The sequence below is a fragment of the Falco peregrinus genome, chromosome 2 (assembly GCF_023634155.1).
Source record: "Falco peregrinus isolate bFalPer1 chromosome 2, bFalPer1.pri, whole genome shotgun sequence".
Classification (NCBI taxonomy): Eukaryota; Metazoa; Chordata; class Aves; order Falconiformes; family Falconidae; genus Falco; species Falco peregrinus.
Genome location: NC_073722.1, coordinates 32284870 through 32301220, shown reverse-complemented (window position 1 = coordinate 32301220; position 16351 = coordinate 32284870). Strand labels below are relative to the sequence as shown.

The following is a 16351-nucleotide window of genomic DNA, read 5'->3' as shown; positions in this document are numbered from 1 at the left end:
CAAATGATGAAAGACCAAGTAAACACAGACACGTGGTCAATGTTTTTTAGGACTGACAGGAACTCATCCCAGCCAGACTATAGAACCAGAGTATTCTCAGAAAGCCATTTTCATATGTAAATCTTCAAATTCTCTGCAGCAGAGAACTCTTCCTAGTTAAGAACAAAAAGGCACTAAACGGCTTGCCCAGCTTCATTTTACTGACACCACTTAAAATCCCACTGCGCTACATCAGTGCAAAATTTGCATTAACAGCTGCTAATACATTTGCTTGCGCTTCGTTTTTTTCATCTACTGACAAAAGTTAATTCATGTTAAAAAAAATAATGGTCAAACAACAAAAAGACTTGGCCAAAATTCTCAAACAGCTAATGAACTCAGAAGCTTTGTGACTGCTAAAAACAGTCAGACTTGAATTAATACAGTTATATTCAATATCAAAAGCAAAAGGCAACTACCTTTCAAGAATCATGGAGTATTAAAATAACAGTCTATGAGGCATTCAGCATTTACAGTTCTTTATACTGAGTACGACTAGGCAAAAGTGTTGCCTCCCCATGGCCTCATTTGTAGGAGCTCCAGAGACTAGAGAAACCCACCATAATAACCAGCCTGACTTTCCCCGTCTCTTTGCCTGCACCAAGGAATTAGTGTACATCATTATATTGCAGAGTCAGAAAAAAAATCAATCTTCTGAAGCAGAAGATTGTACATTAAAATTTATCTTTGGTATTTATGGGATGCCAGTCACCATAGCTGCAATGTGCCAATTAAAATCCTGCTGATGCAAGACAGACTACCAAAATCATCCTCCCCACTTACTTCAGCTCCAGTTCAGTGCAAGTCACTGAAGCTAGCACAACTTGTTCTGATAAGCAGTTCACTTGTTTAGGGAAAGCTGTGCCCCCCAAAGTAACTTTTGGCAAACTACATTTCACCATCCCCACAGGGAAAGTACAAACCACTGCACAGTTAGTAAGGCTGAATGGATCCTAGGTGATATAATTCCTATTAATTTCTTTATCAAAACAAATAAGTCAAAAATGCAACTAGCAAATCCTGGAATGGCTTCATAGCTATGGGACTGAGGTTTTTTATATGCTAAAAGGCTGATAAAAAAATGTATGGTAACATGATTTAATTCAGTTAATTTAATTTCTAGAAACTCTTGCTAGTGAGAAAGGCAGTAAGAAAAAATGTAGTAACATTTTGAGGACTCAATCTTCTTCAGGAAAACTAGAACTGGGAAGGGGAAATCACACTTTACCAATGCCTCCAATGCCTGCAGCAGAGCAAACCTTCTGTGTAACGAACGCTGAGCACCAGGCTGGGAACTGGATCAGAGCTGTGACTCATGCACCATGACCAACTCTCCTCCAGCCCAGGAGGGGGTGAGGCGTAAGATGCAATTATAACTGCAAGCAATTATTACTTGCAAGGTCAAACAGTCTGCCAATAAAACCAGAACTCTTTATTTACTACTGATTTGGGGGGGTGGGGGGGTGGGAAATATGAAGTCTTATGAAAAGAATGCTTCAGAAATCCAAATTTGGCCATAAAAGCAGCATTATAAACATACATAAAATAAAGTAAAATACCAGTCCATAAAACAACAGAATGCTCCTTCCAGATAGTTGGCCAATCAGAGAGTTGACAGGGCAGAACAGGCCAAGTCCTTTAATTCTGCACTGCAAATGTCTCAGGAGGCAGCACCACCTGCTACAAAATTCTTCCCTAAAAATGCTATGACCCAAAGAGACACTAAGCATTATGCCAGAGAGCTAAGGGTTTATTTCATATATTAGTGCTTTGTTATAAACTTTATACACCCGCCCTCTGGCTGCTGTATTTTTATTTCCATCATTCAGAAATCACTGAGGAAAGGACTGCTCAACTCCATTTTGCAGCTAGAGAATAGGTTAATGCTACCCCTCCGGATTCTACGAACAGCATCCACAGCAGAGTGGATTTAAATTACTGGCACCTTACCACAGACAGATCTTGTTTATCAAGAACCCATAGACTGATAACCAAAACAATCCAGTGCTGCAAGCCACTAGTCTTTATTATTTTAATATCACACCTTTTTCTTAATCAGTGTCAGCTAAAATAATCATAAAGTAGGAACTCTGTAGCAGCCCCATAATGCCCCAAACGGGCCTCACTGCGATAGCTGCTGTGCAGGCTATGAGTCCACAGGCAATGCCTGTGCCAAAGTTGTACATTCCTGATTAATGATAAAACATGCAGAAGTAAAAGAGAAACAAGCACAACCAGTAGGAAGGCAGCAACCATCATGTTTAGCCACAGTCACTGACAGCAACTGTCTTCACCACACAGTCTACAAAATCTTAAAAAGTGGACCAGAACTATGCAAATTTGCTACCTTAAGTCCCAGTTCTGCCAAAACATATGCACCATATTTAACATTCCACACTGTTGCTGCATGAATGATTGTCTGCTCTATAACGAACTGTCAGTAGCACTGCAGCCATTGTTTTCCATGCATCATCTTCTCGCTTAGAGCTGCCCTCGATAGCTTATAAAACCATTTCTTTGCGTGGGTAGGAATTCAAGTGAAGGCAACTGAGTCATCTAGTCTTCCACAAGCCTCCAGTTTCTCTTATGCTTTCCATTTTCACCGTTTTACAGGAGAGAATTAGATTTCCTAACTATCTTCTAAGTTTCAGTAATTGTTCTCCAAGCATTGCTGCCGGAACATTAGGAAGGAAAAAGATTCACAAATAACTATCAAAAACACAGAACAGTTTTCATGTGTCAGAGCTGATAAGAGATTGTGATCAATCATAAAAATAAATTGTCTTAGATATCTGGAGCACTGCAGTCTAACTATTGCTGTATTTCTCAAACTGCAGCAACAAATCCTTCCAGAGACTGCCTGAAGAAGTTTTATTATTCACGCCAACAGAATTCTAGCTGAAATTAAAGGAAAAAATTAGTCCAGTTAAACCAAATGCAAGTAATTTGTTATTGCCTAACTGAGGATGTACTTAACATGACTTCAACAAGTAAAATGTCACCAGTTTAAGGTCTTCTTGCAAATCCAAGTGACTGTATCCTACTAGTAGCAAACATTAAAGCAGTGAAAAACAAGTCAAGCTATCAAAACATTTCTTTATCAATAGAGCTAATGTGTGATATTTAAAGAGGTTTTTTTTTTCTTTTTTAGTCCTACAAAGCTCTTGCCACTCAGTGACAAAGCCTGCATGAGTCACCCCTGCTCAGACACAGGCAGAATTGTTCATCCATAAGCAGCTTCACTTGCTGCAAAAGCAGCTGTTTGTTCATCTCTTGCCAGAAGTAAGGTTGACGTAGACCAGCTGGGCAGGATGCCCTCCCTCACTTCAGAAAAAGCAGAGAGAAGAATGCAGAGGGAAAATGTAAGAACAAGCAAATTATTATAGTTCTTTGGTTTTGTATATACCATGCATTATCTGGACTCCAATGCCTGAACTAACCCAGCTGCCAGTACAGGAGAACTGATGAGCAGAACAGAATGGCTTTGGGAACAAACCTCAAATTTTATCACTGAAGCTAGGAGGGAGCAAAATCTGACACAGGAGGAGAGTGTTAAATCCCTCAGAGATATGGCAATGCTTTTTTAGGCACTTTAAAAAACAGCAACCTGACTCTAAAATAAGCTGTATTTCTCATTTACTAGGAAAGAGAAGAACGTGTTCCAAAAATGAAAATCCTAGTCTAAATTAATCCCTGATGCAGTTCTTTCCTCCCCCTCTTTATTTAGCGATGCACTATTTTGCACCTTTTGGAGAGAGGAATGGCAGGCAGAATAAGTCTTTTCGTATTTTTCCATTTGTTACGAGGCTCTTGAATTTAAATTCATGCTGAGAATACAGATGTCAAAGATGACCAGCTAATATAAAGTTAACCCACAAAGGCAAATCTAAACAAAGCCAGTCCAAGCACAAAGTAGGCTCTGTGTTACCAAGATCATATTGTTATAAGGATTTAGCCTTTTAGAATAGGTACATAACCTTGATATTTAAATATGTTGTAGTTTTACTACCTTTGTATTCTGCTTGTACTTACAAACCCTTGTTATCTGTTCAAGACTGGCTTGGGAAAGGCTGTATGGCATAGTATTGGTACTGCGGAACTGCAAAGCACTGTCTTCTACACTATAATACAGTTCAAACAAAAACATGCAAATGAAAAGAAACACCGGGAAAGCCGGTCTTTGAAGGCTTGAGCAAGTTGCACTAATGCTATGCATACTATAAATCCAGGTCTTACTCGACCTTTTCGTAGCTCCTTGCGCACCTTTGGGGAAGTCCTTGTGATAAACAATGAATAAAACTGTATTATCACAATATACCCATGTTTAAAATAAAAGAAATAAAATAAAATTAACTTAAATGGAAAAAAAAAGCCCACCTGAATAATTAAAGGCTGCTTTTTTATCGATATTTTTAAATCCCATTACTTTGAAACTGTAGTTGAGGGAGGGAAGTTATCATTCATTATTTGTTTCATTTTTTACTTCGTTAACCACCTCGACTCTCAGATTCAACCTCTCCCTAGTTTGATCTCTGAATGTACCCTGCATACAGCTCCAGCTGTGAATGTTACACACATTTGGCTTGAGTTTAAGTATTTCAATTAACAGAGACAACAGGAGTTTGATTAATACCAAATGGCAGATTTTGAGCAATGTTCCATATAACTTGCTAAATTTAGCAATAAAATAAATTGGTTACGTAAGGATAATAGGATGAGGGCTTAATACAAAGCTCACTATATATATTTATGATCAACTGCTCCATATTTTTGAAGGGAAAAATCATGCCTCCCCTGGTTTTATCTACTAGAATTTTGCATTTTCATTGCAAAAAACCTGAAAATTATCACATGATGAAGATATGCTTATCCATACTCATCTGTACGAAGAAAGGCCACTAATAAAACATTTTTTAAAAAGAATGAAATAAAGAATGTCTGAGATCATTAAAGTAAGGCTAAGTGCAAAATACATAACTAAGGACAACAGAGCAAACACAGCATACAAAAAAAATATAATAAGCTGCACTTAGTGGTATCCTGTATAAGCTTCTTTTGTTCTACTGTTTTGAGCATTTATTGTAATCAAAGTGGCAATCAAAGAAGTTCTGTAACCCATTGTTTTGTTTTCCTAAGAAGTAAATGCAAAACTCCAGCCCAGTTTACACATTCCATGCGATTTACTGATAACAAAATGTATCATACCTTATTGTCCCCTTGTACTTCTCCCAGTCTCTGTTGAAGCTCTCTAATCTCTTCTCCAAGATGTTTATTTCGATCTTGAGCCTCACTCAGTAGCTGAGCAAGATTTGCCTAGAAAAGGAGTATCAGTCAGAAATTGGTGCCTATGAAGAAGTGTAAGTGGTGATTGAAAAGAAACCCTAGACTTACTCCTTATCTGCCAAAAATCTTTACTTTTATTGTTGTTAGTACCCAGACTTCATGCTTCATTAGAGAGAGAACAAAAAAAATCACTAGGGTTCTTTATCTTTAATAGTAGGAAATACATCCTGCACGTGTGCATATGCACTCCTACAACAACAGCACACAAGACAAAGCGACAACATCTACAGTAGTTCTGGTGTCTTGGCTGGTGGGAAGAGCAGAATGCAGAGTACTTTCACAACATTTATACAAAGTTGCCAAACAGTAGCTTTAAACTTACGTATAATTAGATAAAAGGCACAGCTGAGAAATAATTATAATTGTATTCCTAACAGTGTTTAAAGCAGATTCGCAGCCAGTAAAGGAGGATGCCAGCCAGAGTCCCCCTGTCCCTATATGAAGCTGTACCATGGATATCTAATAGCACAAAACTTCACGTGACCTGACTTGCGTTGTTAGCTAGCATGCAGACTTCTAGAAAAATAGAGGTGAAGTCAGAAAGTAAAAACACACCACCCTGCCCAACCCCAATAATTCAGGACAAAAGTTATCATTCACGTTAACCTACTAAGTTAGCAGGGCAAGCAGCGTGGTCTGTAATTTTACAATTCCATCAGCTTGATCACTGACCAAAAAATAATGCAATCTCTTCCTTTCCTATCCATGATATCTGAAAATGAGCAAATATCTCACGAATACACAAACATTGACCCAGCACAGGAAAAGTCTACCAGTTACATCTCTTCTAAGAGAGTTATAATCATAGTGGCTAATGTGCAGCCTTTCAAGACATTGCCTGTGGACAGCTAGGTGTGTCATCCATTGCCATAAATCTGAATTCAGGATATAAAAAGAAATGAAAAAAGTTTTCAGATCTTCTACGCATGACTCGGTAAAGCCCCATGAGTCTAAGCTACTCTTACATGTACTCCTTGGGTTTGAGGCCAATGCATCAACTGACTATTCCTAACTCTCTCTTGGTATTTTAGGTTTAGTTTTTGATTCCCTACTTGCTGTGCTGCTCTTTCAGCTCCCCCATTTCTCTGTTTTTCTCTTTCTCAGTCTAAAAGAAAAAAAAAAATTCTTTTACCCAGTCATTCTCACTACCACTTGACAGTCTCTTAGGATGTTTCTGTGAGTTTTACCTTTAAAACTCATACACTACCAAACCAACAAGGTGTCTGATAGACATTTCTGAAATCTTTCCCCTTGTTTACCAACAACTGCTATTTCCACACCCTGTTTATATACTAAAGAGAACTATTAACACAAATATATTGAAATTAATATTAACATGAATATAGCTATGCATGCATCTGACCATTTGGATTAGACTATTAAACTATTATCAACTGGAACTTTCATACACTACTGTATTAAGCCGACTCCAAATTCCAATTGGTCTAAAATACTAATAGCTTCAAACTTTTAAACAGGAAAAATAACTTGAGAAACTGATATATTCTACTTGATGAACAACAAGCATAATTCACTGCTACAGCTTCTGTACTTCTGATGCTCCGAGATCAAAGGTTCAGAAGAAAGTAAGGTAAGTCTCCCACAGTTTTGGAAGAAATTAAAGCACTTTTTAAACTACTGATAAGCCTGAAGACTGTAAATAAATAATTTGGGAAAAATAATGTAACAGCAAAAAACTTAAACAGCTAATTATAGGACCAAAATTAAGCTGACTGTAATTTTATTTTCAAGATAGCAACCATTCAAGCAATGCAAAAAGTTCCTCATGTATGCTTTGGCAATTAAAAAAAAATAAATTTTTCTACATGTTAAGCAAATGTGTAATAGTCATTCATACATTGAGTGAATCAAGGAGCTTCAGAACACATTCAGTCAATGGCATTGATAAGTACTGCTTAATGGCTGTTTAAAATAAAGAAAACAAAGAACCCATGTTTGCAGGAAATTGTATATAAACTGAAGTATCTATGGCTACCGCTCAGATGCAATTATATTTTTCTTTTTAAAGAAAGCTGACTTTCAACAAAGGCCATCCAACCACCAGACTGAATTAGTTAAAAGGAACATGATTTATACAAACTTCTCTGAAACACTTCTATTTATAAAGTCCCTTTTTATGATGAATTTGAACGCTCCTAACACTGCAATAGCACATGTAATTTCAACACCTGGGAAGAACTCAGTCTCACTAATCAGTGTTTACAGCCTCAACGCCAGGATTCTAGCATTCTGTAGTCAAAACTCCCAGTAACTGCAGGAAAGGCATTACCATGCCTATAGTAAATCTTCCTGCTCAGATTTATTTCCTCTAAAACCATTTCTCTGGGATTGCAATTCTATGCTGAATTTTATTTGTCAGTCATATAAATGACTTAATGTGACAAAAACCTTTATACTCGAGACAGAGATTTTGGAAGCAACTTTAAATGAAGAATTTTAGACACCAAAATAAAACAGCCTCATTTAAGCATGCTAAGAGCATTACAATGAGCTAAGTATAGACTTGGTCCTTAATGCAAAGCTTCTATTATACTTTCGTTAAACTAAAACAACCAAGCTATGTCACAGAAGTAGTCTCCAGCAATTATTCATTTCCCTGGCTTAGAGGTTCCATACAACATGTAATTTAGATTGTTCCGAGTTTTAAAGGTTTTGGCAAGACCTCATTAAAGCTCTCGGTTAAATGTGGATAGAAGGGGAAATACTTGATTTTCAGAAGAGCTCTACTGGGCTTAAAAAGAGCCAGCCAAAAGGATACACTGAACGACACCTGGACTTGGTACCATTTCGTTTGCATATATAAGAAAACATACCATATGGTTGAAAGATGATAAAACTAACAATGGAGGACTGGCTTCATGAGCCTGTAAGCACATATTTTTTGAGGAAAGGGATGAAATCTATGCAAGGAGAAAGGCAATTCATTTTTCCACCTGGCAACTTCTTTTCAATATTCATAGGACACACAGAATTCACTTAGAAATTCAAGACAAGTTACTTCAGCAGACAATAAAGCTCATAGCATTTACCCATGCAACAGAGAGCAACTTTCTGAAAATTAGCCAAATTCAGCTTCTCTAGACTCAATTTCTTCAACAGTTTCTTTTGATTCTAGGTGAAGCCTTAAAGAGACTCCTGTAACTGCCTTTACTTCTTTACTTTGAAAGACTTTAATTCTTTCATTCACATCATTCAAAACTAACTTGGAAGTACTGATGAAGAGAGATTTCTGAGCCATGGGTAATGAAAGGGAAAGATGCAGAGGTCTGTATCTTTCTGTAGCCTCATCTTGTCTTGCCTCTGCAACAACCCGCAGCAGTGGAAACTGTTTTTCTCCTAACCACCCCTAACGCAACTGTCTGCAATAAAAAGCGTGCCTCATTCTAGTCTCTGATTAACTGCCTGCTATCAATCTTTCTAGAGCTCTGTCCACTTCTGGCAATGTTCAGTTTCCAGCAGGTATTCTTGAGTCTCTGCAACATGATAAGCTATTTGTTTTGCCTCTGTTTGTCACAGGAAGCTTGCATGTTATCACAGAATATTTCAGGTTGGAAGGGACCCATAAGCATCAGCAAGTCCAACTCCCTGCTTCTTGCAGGACTACCTAAAACTAAACCATATGACTAAAAGCATCACCCAGACACTTCTTGAACTCTGACAGGCTTAGTGTTGTGACCACATCCCTGGGCAACCTGTTCCAGTGACGAATCACCCTCTCGGTGAAGTATGATTTCAGTGCAGCCCAACCCCCCATTGGGCATAAGAAACTGTCCCCATATTCCTTTTCTCTCTGACCAACAGCAAGTGTGACCACAGCCAGCAATCCCACCAGAAGCTTGCAAGAAAGCAGAAAAAGATCGATGTGAGGGTGCCGAGTGGTAAGTGCCTACCTTTATTACATAGGGGGGCAAAAAAGCACCATAAATCAGAACAGACCAAAGAGTGAAAGATTCAATGGGAATAGATCAGACCTTACCCTTTTCCACTCAGACTTTGTTAAAATTTGCAAGAACATTTTTCAGATAGAAGGTGGAAAAGAACCTTAACTTTTAGCTACAGATAAGCATGTGAAACTACTGGTGAAAATACATACAAATATTTATTAACATAAGCCAGTGAATACCTGTCAGACAGCAACAGATTTTTTCTCACTGCTGACCCAAAAAGAAAGGGGGGTGGGGTGGGAAGTAACTCGAAATAGGCAGCCCTGGAATTATGCACTACACTTGAATTTGGCTCCTTTAACAATTTTGCAAATCTAGCTACACATACACATGGAGTTATTTTCTCCACACCACTTTAAAAATGATGGATAGTAACACACTCTTTAATATAGCTCTCAATTCTCTTGCACATAAATCTTATCCGACACTTAAAAAAAAAAAAGGATTTTTTTTTTTTTAAAAAAAGGACTTTCTGCCTTTAGATACTGCCTGAAAAAGTAATTTGGCAAGGGGGATGAGGGGGAAAGTTCCAACATACCTTTACAGTTTAAAAAATATTTTACTATACAAATAAGCATTTCTATACTGCAGTTCAGTCTTTTATGTTTCTTTCATCCACACCTTCAAACAAAGAATATACTGAATTAATAGGCTGACAGAAAAAGAAGTTTGATGAAACATTAAGCACACTTGATGGGTGTGACTGATAGCAAATTTAATTGCAGTTTCTCCTCCAATGCATTCATATGATTGCAATGGCTGAATTAATACAGAAAGACCTGCTTTGCTTACCAACTACCACTGTTCACTCCAAGGTAAAAGAACTGATGATTAGCACTAGCTTCCTGATGATAAGAAGCAAAAATTACTGTATTTTTCTGTTTACGTTGAAAAACTATGTAGAGAAGACTTCTGAAATTATAGGTCCTGGGCATACTAAACAAAATACACTTAATATGGGTCACATTTACCCACAGAAAAACAACAACAAAAATCAAAGCCTTGCCAAGCAGTCACTTGACATAAAACAAGAGAAGAAGAAAATTCTCTCCTCCTCTGAGCATCTGCTGCTCAGAGAACCAGGCAGGAATCCCACCACAGAAGCACACTAGCACACTAGTCAAAACTTGACAAGGCTCTGCAAAACAAGAAAGGCTCGCTCCTGTTCCCATACTTGAAAGACACTCAGCAATTGGAATTTTTATAGAGCTGATTAATAAAACCAAAAAGCCATTTAAGCAGTAGACATATAAAAGGAATACTTTTCCTCTCGTTTTCAACCAGTCTTCTGTGTGTTAGATTAGCATAACGCTGCAGAGGACCAAACACCACCCAGCCAGGCGTGGAGCATTTGCCGAAGGCTGACAAACAAAGTAACATTAATATCAACTACAGACTCCTTCATGAGGCCAGTTTTTGCACAGCGACTTGTTAACACACATCGTAAGCAGCAACCAAGAGTGTCTATATGAATAATCAGCATCATGAGAAGTGACTTGGCAGAAACTCCTTCGCAATGAAGGTTCAACAAGGTACTTCAGTCCTCCCATGCTTCATATAGGCATCAAGTTTTTGTTGACAGCAGATGAGCATAGTCAAAGAGAAATTATTAAATTGTACTTATACAAAGTCTAATATACTAGGATAGAATAAAAAAATGTTTCATCTTGTTTCATCAGAAATATTTTAGCTGCTTTGAGATCTTGAGGACAACTTAATCTATGAGATAATGCACAAAAAGAATCAACATCCCTTAAACATTCTGAGTGTTGTGACTAATTAACAGAATATTCAGGTGTAGGGGTGTGGACCCTCTATGCCATTAAAGTAAAAGACAGCAACCAGAGGAGAGGTTGTTGTACACGTCAGGTCTGAAGAGCACTCCAAATTCTAAAGAGGGACTATCACATCTATTAGAATCGGCATTCCTTCTATTCTAGCCTTACATCTACTGCAGAACCTACATGCTGAAGAAACAACAGTGTCGCTTAACCTACATGCTGAAGAAACAACAGTGTCACTTCACAAAGCGTGACTCCTAGTGTGGCTAAGAAGTTCTAGGTTTGCATACTGCCACCTGTTCCTATCAATGGAACAGCAAATTTCAGCGTGCAGAAAACAGGATCTCTCTACCAGCTATGCTCTTGGAGCAGGCACATTTTGGAATCCACGGAAATATTGCTCTCTGATGCATTACAAGGGCAAATGATCTCACTGTTTTCCATCTGCTGTCTCACACTATGAGAGTCAAACACACGCACCCACAAACCAGAGCAAAGTGCACAGGTCTAAGCTTGGCCCATGCAAAACATTTTTAATCTTCAAACCCTCTGAAGAAAGTCAGAAATCATTAATCTTCAGAGCACCCCGGTGATATAAATACAAAATGATTGCTTAACCTGTAGTGTATCTTATCTGAAGACTTCATCTCACAGGACTCTGCAGCTTTTGCATTTTAGTGCAAGACTAGCAAAACTTCCTGAATTAATGAATTAACAAGAAATAGTCTCACTGTAGTCACACTAGTCATTTTTTCCTTATGATGTCATAAACAGTCACAAGGCAATCCCTGAAGTTTGTTTGTACAGCTGCATACATTAAGCTAGAACTGGAAGTGGAAGCGAAAGGGATCAGAATTGGTCCATTTGGGGCATGTCACAACATACTCCTGTCTGGAACCTCTGGTCCTTCTGATGTTCTGCTTGCCCCAAAACGCCATGTTCATGAACTTATTGATTAGTAGAAGTCAGGCTGTCTGACCAGTGTCTCGGTGAGTGGGTAGCATGCTGTTGTGATGTCGAGTGATCACTGGAGCAGTCAGAGTCTCGGTCTGAATGAATCACCTTGGGACACCTACAGATAACTATAACTGAGTTAAGGACTATGACCTTCAGGAAGGATGCACACCAGTTCTCCGATGAGAGTTTCTGCCTGGCAAAAAGAGTAGTTGTCAAGCTGTGCTCTATACTAGGACTACGCCACCATTACGTTACAAGGCTCATTTAGGAGCCTCAGAGGGTTCTGTGGCCATGGGACCCTCTCTAAGGCTCAACAGCTGCTTGGAAGTCACAGGATCCCCTTGACTACATGAGGCAAAAGTATCTTTGCCGACAGGTTTGCCAACTTCAGAAGGAGAGCTTTAAACTAGAAATTATTGGGGAAGGAACGAGGAGGCTTGGGATAGGGTAGGCAAGCCAAGAACCTGGGATGATAGGAAGAGAGTGGACATAGCAATTCGCAAAGCAACTGAGCTGAAGCGTAATTCCTTTGAACACGGGCATGTGAAGAAGGAAGCGCCTGCAGAACAGCCTTGGGGGGAAAGCTCCCAAGCATGTGCCTCGGAACTGGCACACTTGGACGCCCCTCAGAGGCCTAACACATGGAGCACAGGGAACAAACAGGACGAGTTCGATGACTGTTTGCAGTCACAGGGTTATAATCTCATTGGGATCATGCAGAAATGGTGGAATAGCTCACACAACTGGAGTGCTGCGATGGAGGGATACAGGCTTTTTAGGAAGTACAGCACAAGGGCAAAGGAGGGGCGTTGCCCTTCATGTGAGAGAATAGCTGGAATGATGGAGCCCTGCCTTGGGACAGGTCAGGATTCAGCCAAGACCTTTTGGGCCAAGATTAGCGGGCAGATCAACGTGTGCTGTTGTACTCGGTATTTGCTATAGATCTCCTGATCAGGAAGAAGTAGTAGATAGGGCCTTCTTCACACAAGTGGAAGAAGCTTCATGTTCACAGGCCCTGGTCCTCATGAGGGACTTCAGCCACCTCAATAGCTGCAGGTATCTGAACACCACCCCCTCCCCATTTTTTACCGCGAGAGTGGTCAAACACTGGAACGGGCTGCCCAGAGAGGCTGTGGAGTCTCAATCCTTGCAGATACTAAAAATCTGGACATGGTCCTGGGCAACCTGCTCTAAGTGGTCTGCTTGAGCAGGGAGATCGAACTAGTTGATCTCAAGAGCTGGCTTCCCACCTCAACTGTTCTGTGATTTTGTGATATTTAGCTCCATTTAATTTGATTCATCATACATTTAAAATACAAATACAAGCCCTCACCAGTGAACACATGCACTGCAGCTTTATAATTGACAAACAGCCCCATTGCAAACCCAGTATCGCCAACTGAGTGGTCTCACTGACATCAATTTCAGCAAATCATATTTAGGACTGTGGCCCAGCACAGTCTTTTCCTAACCATGCATTTTACTTCACCTTTGCTTATTCAAAGGATCTCATTTGTATTAAAAGAACTTCTATTTCATATAGAAGGTCAAAGGATTCACTGATCTGTTATTTCAGTGACAAAGCTTCTCCCAAACCGAATACTGAAAATTTAAGCAATGTAGACAAAAACAATAGTCAATATAAATCAAGGTAGAAATCACATCTATGTTTTTTTCTTTAAGCCTCCCAGCATGGCGACACTGTCCAACAGACATCCAGTAACTTTTTGCCAATGTCATAAAAATGTTCTATTATCACAGCAAATACATACAAATGCGTACCACTGCAGAATGGTAGAATTTCTGTTTATACAGGATGTATAACAGAGGTTCTGTAGTCAGAGCAACATTTTAACATGCCTTTCAAAACTGGGAGTGTCTGTTGTTTACCACCTCTGGTGAATTTTAACATCAAAATCAACTCTTTATTATTCCTATCCTCCTGAAACAATTCACCCCTCCATTACTTATGCAGAAATTACCCTACCCCTGACACCACAAGACATTATAAAGCTACCTTCAACTGCAACATTGAATTGTGAATGGTAAGAGTGACCAGGAAAGCGCTGACAGCTCACAGGCTGTGATAACACTAACAGTAAAACACCTACTGGAGGAAAAGAGGTTTCAGTAGCACAGTTTCTCATTTCCTGCTTTTGTTGGTTGGCAAAAGGTGATACACATGGAGCAATCTTTGGATAGAAGCACAGAGCCATTTAGGTTGAAAAGGACCTTTAAGATACTTGAGTCCAAACCAATTATGTCAGAGATGTGTACCACTGCACACACAGCTTTGAGAGGGAGAACACTGCAGAGCACTGCATGTTAAGATAAGGAACACCAATTTTTACAAAAACACGTTCTGAGTTAACTAACTATTTGCTGATAGAAATTGCTTGGTTACACACAAAACATGACAAAAGTGTGTTGCAAAACAGGGAGAGAAGGCACAACGTGGAAAATAAGATATTTTAAGAAGTCAAAGTGTAATTGATAATAAAGATGAAAACTGAAGACACGAAAGAGAAGAAAGTAGCAACTCCAACCCACCTACTACAGTTAAGGTTCTAGATTGCAGTTTCAACAATAATTTTTCAGTTGTGGTAAAGAAACATAACAGAGCAAGTTGTTCAGCATATAATATTTTCATCTTATTTCTGACCATGAGAACAGCATGCACTTTTGTGCCATACAAAATTCATTATAGAATCAGGGCCTCTGTTTATATAAAGTGACTGAGGTCACAAACTTCCCCCAGCAGGCAACTAGGCTTCTGGGCAAAAAGGGGATGGAAAAAAGTGCAAAAGAGCACTTCACTCTTTCTCAGATGAAAAACTGCTAAAAAATGCACATACAGTAATAACGCAAAAATACTCACAAATTTATTTTATTATTCTTTGGTGCATTTCTCAAAGCAAAACCATACTCTTCTTCAGAAAGGTTGCCCTAACTACCCAAGATTATCCACCTTGTATGCAACAGACACGCTTCTCGGGAAAATGAAAATTCAAAAAGTGCACTAACTGTACAAGCTAGAGTATATATTGTCCTTCAGGAAGACCTATAAATGACCACATTTGAGAACAAGATTTTCTTTATTTCACCGTTACCTAGCACAAATACATAGCTTTCTCAGCAAAAAAAAACAACTCCTAGCTAAATTATTAAATGGCTTTCCACATGCTTACCATGGTAAGATTTGCCAAAACTTAACATAATCACAGCTTCTGAATTTAGACTAAATTTTGCTAGTGTTTTAGAAACAAGTGTTAGATTTATTTGTTTTGGAAGATGGAAGATGAATCAGACCAACATCCATGGAATGGCAAATCTCCCTTCCTACTTCCCTCTATAATGACCCATATACTGCATTGTGCTTTTTTTCCCCTTTTAATTGTATATTCTTCAACTCCAGTTTTAGTAGTCAGAACGCACAAACCTATACCTGATCAAACCCTTTTATTAGAATTCTATTGAAATAACAGAATTTCAAATAAATTATGCTAAATAATGAGGAAGTTAAATGATTCTATGCTGAGCCACGGACTTCTTGGCAGCTATTTGTTTTAAGTGCCTGAACGAGTAATTATATTGCCTCTGAAAATTTAGTTTAAAACAATCAAAACCCCGAGTCCCTAAAATTTTAAGAAAACAGCAAGAACTACATGCAAACTCCCAGGGAAAGGATGATGAGTAAAACTTCTGATCCATTAAGGGAATGCAATAACCATGTTTTAAACATGGTTAAAAGACTTTCAGGACTGGCAATTACAGTAACAATTCTTGTTCTTTTGGGTTGTCCTCCTCTCCTTGCTCACACATTGTGTTTCGGGTGCCATTTTTCTCTAAAAATTAAGATAATTTTAAGATGTGACAAGCAACACTCCACAACAGGGACACACTATGTAGATCTCCGGGAACAAACAAAAAAGGTGAGCAGGCAAAAAGTTTTCCAGGGGAACCATAAAATGCAATTACCATTGTTCTTACCATTTATAACTCAGAGCCCAAGTGACCTGGGAGAGTATCTAATGGAAAACAGTACTCACAACAATAAATTAACAATTATGGAATGCAGACAATGCATTCCCAGATTGCTTTTAAGTATGAGAAGTCCTGTCACGAACCCATTTTAGGACTCAATACATGAAGGACAAACAACAAGGAGAACAATCTCAAGTCTCTGTACGCTGACCAATTTCAGTCTCAGGTGAACATAAAAGCAATAGCCATATATTCTAATTAATGATAGTTCAGATATTTCAG

General features: G+C 38.7%; 1 protein-coding gene across 6 annotated transcripts in view; it reads right to left on the bottom strand.

Annotated features, from left to right (window-relative positions):
- CCDC149 (coiled-coil domain containing 149) overlaps window positions 1–16351 on the bottom strand; it is a 52114-nt gene that overhangs the window by 26258 nt on the left and 9505 nt on the right. For all 6 annotated transcript variants that reach the window (XM_055795634.1, XM_055795635.1, XM_055795639.1 and 3 more), the window contains exon 4: window positions 5245–5352. In XM_055795634.1, coding sequence (XP_055651609.1) covers window positions 5245–5352 — 108 coding nt within the window. The remainder of the gene's footprint in view (window positions 1–5244; window positions 5353–16351) is intronic.